Source organism: Megalobrama amblycephala, linkage group LG8 (assembly GCF_018812025.1).
Source record: "Megalobrama amblycephala isolate DHTTF-2021 linkage group LG8, ASM1881202v1, whole genome shotgun sequence".
In the NCBI taxonomy this organism is placed as follows: domain Eukaryota; kingdom Metazoa; phylum Chordata; class Actinopteri; order Cypriniformes; family Xenocyprididae; genus Megalobrama; species Megalobrama amblycephala.
The window spans coordinates 33,371,834-33,380,747 of NC_063051.1; the positions used below are offsets into that span (position 1 = coordinate 33,371,834).

An 8,914-nucleotide genomic window follows, 5' to 3' on the forward strand; every position below is an offset into this window, starting at 1 on the left:
CTTAAAAGGTTTGCACTGTAAATATGCTTGACTATTAAAGGTGTGATATTTTTTTCCCTAATGAAAGAGTGCTCTGATATAGCAGCTCACTTTCAGCAGTTATTTTATCTATGGTTCGTAACATTTCTTACATATTTCTGCTCATTGTAGTCAGATACAGATAAATTAGCACAGTACCAGTAATGAGAGCGACTGCGTGTGTGAATTAGTCATACCGTCTCTCTATTAATTGTGAAGCTGTGGGTTGTAAGTAGTTAGAATATATAAAATATATGCTATAACTTGAGTTTCTAAGCTACTTTAGTGATAAATCAATAAAATTGAGTGAAGACGCAAGTGAAAGTGATCTCACTCCAGGGCTAACTGTTTGCGCGCCATTTGTGTGTGTCGACTCTGTGTTTGCCTCCATGCCGCTGACTGGACGGGGCGGAGTCACGTCAACCGACATGGGAAAATTACATCGGTTAGAGGTTCTGAATTTCGGCTTCAATCATTTTTCGATTAATTGTCCAGCCCTAGTTTTAATGTACCTGAAGAGCCAGAGAATCCATATGACAAACATCACTGTGGGTTTAGTAGTAGTAGAATAATGGATGCTTTCCAACCTGACTGAACTATAATGTGTAAATCAACATAAAAACTTGTATAAATAACAAATAATAATAAAGGGAATTGAAAATTGAAGGGGAATGGCACAGATAACTGCTGTGTTTGAACTGATCTGTTTGTAATGTGGCTTGAGCAATTGTTGTTCAAACCCAGAATGATGTCTAGCTATGTGCTAAACCACACTCTTATCAGATATAGTATTTCCACTCTTCAACTAGCTGTATTGTTGCTTTCGGTAATATCAGGTTGCACATCATATGAAAAGATAACAATATTGAACTAAATTGAACATTATGGACTGGAATTTCAAGATTTCTACATTCCTGTTTGAACTGCATTTCTTTTCTTTTTTCTTTAATCTGAAATGTGTTTTAGACTTCTTCATTTCTTAAATGTCTTTAAAGGACACTATTTAATAATATGAGGATGTTGAAAAGCTTTTATCTGGCCATCTGTCCAGGGTGGCCCGAGATGCTGGACCCTACAGAGGATAAGCAGTTTGGAGAATGGATGAATTAATGAAAAGCTTTTAGGCTAATGTCTGGCAGGGCTGCGAGGTTTTGTTTCCCATGCAATTTCCTAAAAGATTCAAGTGGAAAGTTTGAGGGGGAGTTTCATGGGTAAAAAGTAATGTTTTCACATACGTAATTAAGCAAAAACATGACTAAGACACTTCTCAGCAATGTTAAAACACAATATTTCTAGACTCGAGAGGGGAATTTCACAATTATATCCATGCACAAACAATTCATTTGAGAAGTAACAAAACAGTGGGGGAAACAGGTCATATAACTATACAGACAAGTTTAGCCTGGCTTCCTGTTTGAATAACGGTCTGAAGTCACTTCAGGTTATCAAGCTGCTACCTTTCGTGCTATAGTGCAGATACCATCTCCAGAATCTACTGTATTTCACAGAAGATGTGCAAAATGTATTGCATTGAAACTTTTTCCTAAATGAAAGTTGAAAAGATTTGTGTTCACATCCAACAATATTTTGGCTATTCTTCTGATTAAATATTTTGTGTAAATGTTCAAAGTTTCAGGTGCAAATTCAGAAGCATTTAACTTTAATTTACTTTGATACCAGAGGTGGCTAAACCACTATAGAGCAGCAATGCAAGCGATGCCTCGTGTCACATCCAATAATATTTGATATACTGGAATTCTATCAGCGGAGTTGGTTCTAGAAGCATTTTTAGCATTCTTTAAGTATTTTGAGAGTGTAGAGAGACTGACTTGATTACGCCATTTGCGGTGCTGTGTGGAAGTGGGCGGAGTCAACTAGATCTTTCGGCACGTTGCTCTCTGATTTGTGAATTTTCTGTACAGCATCATGGGTAATGTATTTTTTCAAGACGAATTCCACTGTTAAACACAATTAGGCTATTTTAGTTGACATAATGCAGGCTAACGGCTTCAATGGAAGAAAATGCTATCGATAAACAACCTTGAAGCGCACAACTGTTGCACTCTATAATGCCTATGTAATTTGCAACTGATTAAAATGCACATAAAATACCACTATTTATTTGAATAGCTAGTAAATAAGCTAAAAAATGTTTTAATATATTGATCTTCTTGATGTCTGTTTGGCAAAGTGAAATCAGCAAAGTGGTCTCGGGTTGCTCAGGTTGGGTTTTAATTTTTTACCCCACCATTTATCATACCAAGATAATGTATTGTTGTTTAGGTTACAACTTCCTGTTTTAATTCAAACCACAGTCAAACCATTTGTCAACTACTATAAATTACAGTGACAGATATAGAGATATACCCAACAGTCGGTCATAGGCCACTGTCTAAAAGTGCACATGCTTGCGTGCACTTTGACAAACTTTCCATGAAACGACATGCAAAGCTTTGTTTTTTTACTCAAGGTGGTTTGAGAAAAGGGAACTTTCATTGGTGTGTTGATTTCTTTGTGATTTTGGGGTGGGGGCCTGCGTGTTTCTTTTCTCTCTCTTTCTCTTTGATCTCTTTTGATGAAACTCGAAGCTTGATAGCTGTAAACATCTATGACCTGCTTATAAAAAAGTTGTTTCGCCTTTGCCCATGACTATCTTTTAAAAATTTTCCTGGATTATCAGATACTTTTTTTTTTGAGTGTAACCTTTTTTGCTTAGCTTTTATTTTTATTTAAACGTAAATTGAATATATTTTTATGACATAACAGAACAATTTTATTTTTTATGTTTTTATTTTTTTATAATCCAATGCACATATATTCTGTGGACAAGTTCTGTTTCATTGCATTCTGTTGTATAAGACCATAATCTTTGTTTTTTAGCATTTTTTAGCATAAAACTCTTAAAAAAAAAAAAAAAAAAAGATTCTGCTCAAACTTATGGTCACTTATTAGCAAAAAACAAAACCCACAAACACCAATGGTTTTTGTCTAAGCAGGTAAGTGTACAGGTGATCGTACCAACTGAGGTTTATTCTCAGTCTGTGCGAGTTAGCTGCAGCAGTTCCTTTACCACGCAAATCACCTGAGTTGTGGCCGAAACACGTCTTCCTGCTTAGGCCTCTTTTCCTGGCAGTAATGTACACACAAACCCACAACTGCACACGTGCAGCAGTGCTTGTACCTGTGCAAAGTTGAAACTTATAGTGGGGGAAATGACAGTGGTTGAGGACAAGGAACTTTAAAAAACAAAAGAGAGTGGAAAAGCATGTTAATTGAATTGTTTTTGTTGTTTTATAGTCTGCACTGATCTATACCCTACACACATTTTGTAAAACATTACAAAACATTACAGAATAGTCAGAAGAAAGGCATGCTGTGATGTGATACTTTACAAAAATCATGCTTTATAATAATCAAATAAACTAATTATATCTGAATCATCACATTAATGGTATTCCATCATTTAGATCCTGTCTACACTTGAGTCACATTGTATAAAAGCACTTTTACCACATGCCTCATTACCAAATTTGTGCCTTAGTGAATAAATATAATTGAAAATTATATCTTCAAAACTCAATTATTATGGCGTAGTGTTTAAGAAATTACAACCGAAATGATAAGCAGACAGTCACAATACTAAACAAAAACTGCAAATAGATTTTGTACATTTTGTTTTTTCAATTATTATAAATTTGTTTAATTTAGTGAACATAGCAGAGGTGAAGTATTTAAAATTAGATGAATATAATGAGAACAACTTTATTCTTGTGCAAAGGTAAGATGTTGTTTTTCTTGAAACACAGCAGGCTGCGGTGAAAACCCTTTCCTCTGGTCTTGGCTACGAAGTTAAAAGTGGTGCTTCACCTTTTTAACACAGCAGAGCTCTCGTATTCACTGTGTTGTTAGCAGTCCTGCTGAAACATTCAAAGAGAAAGTCATCTGAAATCATGCATGCGTTTACCGGTAAGACTAGAAATGAATCTGCTTAATTACACTTTACAAATCTTTAAAAATGTAGAGGATGTGGTTAAAGAAGGAAAGCGATCCATTAGTGTATAGCTCTAATAAATCCATTTTAAAACTTTTTCTTGCCTATGAATGGAATTCATCATTATGTATACTTTCTGACACTGTGTCTTTCATTGACAGTTTTTTGTCCTATGCTGCTGATATGGTCCAGCCACATAAAGGTAATTTCATGGATTAAACCAAGACAAGCTGCACGCACATTTTATTTTGACTTCTAATTCCAGAGGGATATTTCACCCAAAGATGAAACTTCTGTCATCATTTACCCACCCTACTCATTGTTCAAAACCTGTATGCCTTTATTCTTTCACGGAACACGAAAGGAGATTTTAGAATGACAAAATCAGTCACCATTCACTTTCAATGCACCTATTTTGCATATAGTGAAAGCGAATGGTGACTGAAGCTGTCGCTCTGACATCTTTTGCATTCTACAGTGGTAACACTTTACAATAAGGTCCCATTAGTTAACTAATATTAACTAGCAATGTGCAATACATTTGTTACAGTATTCAATAATCTTTGCTGATGTTAGTTAATAAAAATGCCATTGTTCATTGATAGTCCATGTCATCTCATGTTATCAACAGATCCAAATTTTGATTTTATGTTATAGTAAAAGTTAAACATTAACATTAAGTATTTTTTATTGTTAGTTCATATTAACTAACAATGAAAAATGTGGGGGGGGGGGGGGGGGGGGGGAATTGGTAACACTTTACAATAAGGTTCATTAGTTAACAGTTAACATGAACTGATAATGTACTGCACTTATACAGCATTTATTAATCTTTGTTCATGTTAATTTCAACATTTACTAATACATTATTAAAATCTTGTTAGCATTTGTTAATGCACTGTGAACTAACAATGAACAACTGTATTTTCATTAACTAACATTAATGACAAATGTATTGCTCATGGTTAGATCATGTTAGTTAATACATTAACTAATGAACCTAATTGTAAAGCATTACCAAAAAATTTTAAAGCTCAACTTAAGACATTTTTCTAAGACTATAGTAGCATATGCTTGCTGATGTTTGTTTTTTGTTTTTTTTCATTGTTTTATGTTATCTTTATCTTGTTTTCAGCACTTTGAGAAGCTGATTTTAAAGATGCTATATAAAATAAAATGTATTATTATATTATATTAACTAACGTAATTAACTAATGTTAACAAATTATTGTACGGTATTACCAGAAAATCTAATGAGTTTGGAACAAGACGCCAGAATTTTCATTTTTGGGAGAAGGAGGTCTACTTATTTGTCTGAATACCTTTTAAATCCAGGATTGTAAATTAGAAGTCTTTCTCAAGCACTTTACAGTTCAGAAACATGAATCATGTACAGTCTTGGGGTTGTAGCCTAAATGTATAGTGTAATGGCACCTTTTTGATTACTTGGAAGGTTTTTGTGAAGCTTATGCATTACCTTTATTTCAGAAAAGCTGGTCCAATGAGACTACTGAATACCAATTAGAAGAAAAATCCACAACAGAGTATGAGTATTCCACAGAAGCGGTGGATTACAGCGGGCTCGAATTAATGTGTGAAAAGAGCTCCAACCGTACCTTCCGCACCTGGTTCCTGCCCACCATCTACACGATCATCTGCCTCCTGGCTCTCGTGGGGAACTTTCTAGTCATCTTAACCTACCTTTACTTCAAGAGGCTGAAGACGATGACTGACGTCTACCTGCTCAATCTAGCCATGGCTGACCTGCTGTTTGCAATTTCTCTCCCCTTCTGGGCTGCTAGTTTCATGAGCAAGTGGCATCTGGGTCTGTATACATGCAAGGCCATGTTCACCATCTACAAGGTCAGCTTCTTCAGCGGCATGTTCCTTCTCACCTGTATCAGCGTAGATCGCTATTTCTCCATAACGAAGGCCGTCTCCGCTCATCGCTGTCGCTCCAGTGCGGTCTATTACGGACAGGTGTCTTCTCTGGTCACCTGGGTGATGGCGGTGATCTTTTCGGTACCCGACATGGTGTTCTCTGAAATCAACGTCAATGGCACCTGTGTATCAAGTGGCAGTAGCTACGATGACTACCGCATTAGGATGCTGGTAAGTCAGATGATCCTGGGTTTTATACTTCCAGCGGTCATCATTGGGTTCTGTTACATCTGCATCATCAAGACCCTCATGCAAGCCAAGAACTTTGAGAGGAATAAAGCCTTCAAGGTTATCATTGCAGTGGTAGCTGTCTTTGTGGTCAGCCAATTACCTTACAACGTAGTCATGGGAGTGACCACTCAGGAAACGAAGGAATGCGACAAGGACAACAGTCGTCTTTATGCCATGGATGTGACCAGGGCCTTGGCCTTCTTGCGCTGCTGTGTGAACCCATTCCTGTACGCCTTCATTGGGGTAAAGTTTCGCAATGATCTCCTGAAGCTATTGAAAGACTTGGGATGTATCAAAAAGAGCCACCTCATGTATACACACTGTGGTAAACGAAGATCTTCTGTCGGCCTGGACACCGAAACCACCACAACGTTTTCCCCTTGAATGCTCGAGAACAGATTCCCAAAAAAAAAAAAAATTTTTTGCAAATTTACTTCAGTTGTATAGTGGTAAATCACCTCATAATCTCCATTTAGAGGAAACTGGAGGACTGAATGGTGACATACTGGCGTACTGCAAAATTTTTTATGCAGTGACTTATTGTACAAAAACTTCCTGCTAAGTAACAATCAGCTTTTCACTTCTTCTTTTTGATTGCCCTTTGAGAGAACAAGTCGCTTTCACTCTATGTGTTATATGATGTAGCCATTTTGTCTTCAACATCTTGACTTCAAAATCAATTGAATGTAAATGAGACATTTTTAAAGCTAGGCTAACTGTTCACTAATAAGCAACATAATCCTGTATTATGGCTGAACAGTTCTTTAACATATGCCTTCGTTATTTTTCATGACTTGGTTGTTTTAAAACTGAATAAATCTACATTTTTTTACATAACTGACTCAAGTTGCTTTCTGTGTTGTGGGAACATTTCAGTCAACTTCATCTGCACATTAAAATAGTTTCACCCTCTTCAGCTGGTGGTTTGGTCCCCTCCCCCCTCCTTGGACACCTTTATTTTCAGGTGACAACAACATGTCACCTTTAAAATTATAACCTGGTTCGAACCCCACATGAAAAAGAAATGCAGATAGAAACAACCAACATAGAATGCAAACATTCGCATTGTGAACTATCTCATTCTTTGGTTTCTCACCCACCAGAGTAAATACTACGTATGTGGTTGTGGTGATTCTGTGTTGAAGAAAAGCATCATACAACTCAATTTAATTTTAATTGACTCATTTTTTAAAGGGTTAGTTCACCCAAAAATGAAAATTCTGTCATTAATTACTCACTCTCATGTCGTTCCACACCCGTAAGACCTTCGTTCATCTTCGGAACACAAATTAAGATATTTTTGATAAAATCTGATGGCTCAGTGAGGCTTGCATTGCCAGCAAGATAATTAACACTTTCAGTGCCCAGAAAGGTACTAAAGACATATTTAAAACAGTTCATGTGACTATAGTGGTTCAACCTTAATGTTATAAAGTGAAGAGAATACTTTTTGTATGCCAAAATATAAAATATTGACTTTATTCAACAATATCTAGTGATGGGCGATTTCAAAACACTGCTTCATGAAGCTTAACAAATCTTTTGTTTCAAAAATAGTGGTTCAGAGCGTGAATCAAACTGCCAAAGGCATCCAGTGCGTGAGGTATGCGCGCTCTGACGTAGTTTAAAGCGGCAAGCGGCAGAAGTGATCTCTTGCGCGTATACATCACTGTCGCTCATTGTTTACAAAGTGCACAAACATTGTAGGTACGACGCCTAATCAAAATGGTACTTACTTGCGCATATTCGGATTGTTCAAACTGACTTAAAACTAAAAGATTACGTTCTCTCGCACAAACTCATTCAGGAGTGGTGACTTTCTACATATTCCCAACTTCTGAGCCTGCTCGCCTGAAGTTATGGTTGATTGCTCTTTCGGCTGGATATCAACACACCCATTAACGTGCTAAAGTTGTTGAGGGCCTGCAGCGATCATTTTCCCCTGATGATTTTACATTCCCAGGAGAGGATCACGTATGACTTAAACCATCCACTAGTCTTGTTACTTAATTGATGTTTGCAACACTTTGAATGAATAATGTTGTTGATGGCTACTGCATTACAAATGCATTTGTCTTATGAAGAAAACTGACAAACATTCTATAGATTTTGAAAATTGACTGTTATCAACAGATTTAAAATTGTTTATTTGTCTGATTTAGAAAGTTTTATCTTGTATCTGACATTTTATAAGTTGATCTTATGTTATGAGAAATGTTATTTGCTAGTTTTGACTGAGTATGATTGTTTCAATCAATCAAGGTGTAGTTGTTTATGAAGTTTATGAAATTGAGATTTAGAGCATTTTGTTGTGCCTCTGAATGCATTGTTCTCTACCCTGACAAAATTTGACTATAAATTAAATTAATAACATCTTGTCTGTTTTATTTCAATTTTGTAGAATTACAAATGGATGGTAATGCTTAATATTGTTGTATGAACATTAATTAGCAGATAATGATAAATTTCAGTTACACTTAATGTGTTTTAATTGACAGGTTTGTGTTAAAATTACCTTACACAATTTGTGTGTTAAGATGGATCACATATCTACTGTGTTAAATTTGACACAACACGTGTAGTCCCTGAGCACACTCGGCACGTGTTAAAATTCTGCACAACGTGTCATTTTTAACACATCTCTTTTTGCAGCGCAGAGTAAGTATTACATATGCGGTTGCGGTGATTCTGTGTTACAGATTATTGTGTTATGTCCTGTGTGCCGAAAAGCAT

General features: G+C 36.1%; 1 protein-coding gene across 1 annotated transcript; it reads left to right on the forward strand.

Annotated features, from left to right (window-relative positions):
- Window positions 1-3,867: 3,867 nt before the first annotated feature.
- ccr7 (chemokine (C-C motif) receptor 7) lies at window positions 3,868-7,015 on the forward strand. Its single transcript, XM_048200714.1, has 3 exons — window positions 3,868-3,984; window positions 4,171-4,211; window positions 5,498-7,015. The coding sequence occupies exons 1-3, from the start codon at window positions 3,969-3,971 to the stop codon at window positions 6,563-6,565; spliced, it is 1,125 nt and encodes a 374-aa protein (XP_048056671.1). The 5' UTR covers window positions 3,868-3,968; the 3' UTR covers window positions 6,566-7,015.
- The last annotated feature ends 1,899 nt before the right edge of the window (window positions 7,016-8,914 follow it).

Coding starts and splice junctions, on each gene's coding strand:
- ccr7 (XM_048200714.1), top strand. Junction 4,212..5,497: donor TATGGTCCAGCCACATAAAG/GTAATTTCATGG, acceptor CCTTTATTTCAG/AAAAGCTGGTCCAATGAGAC.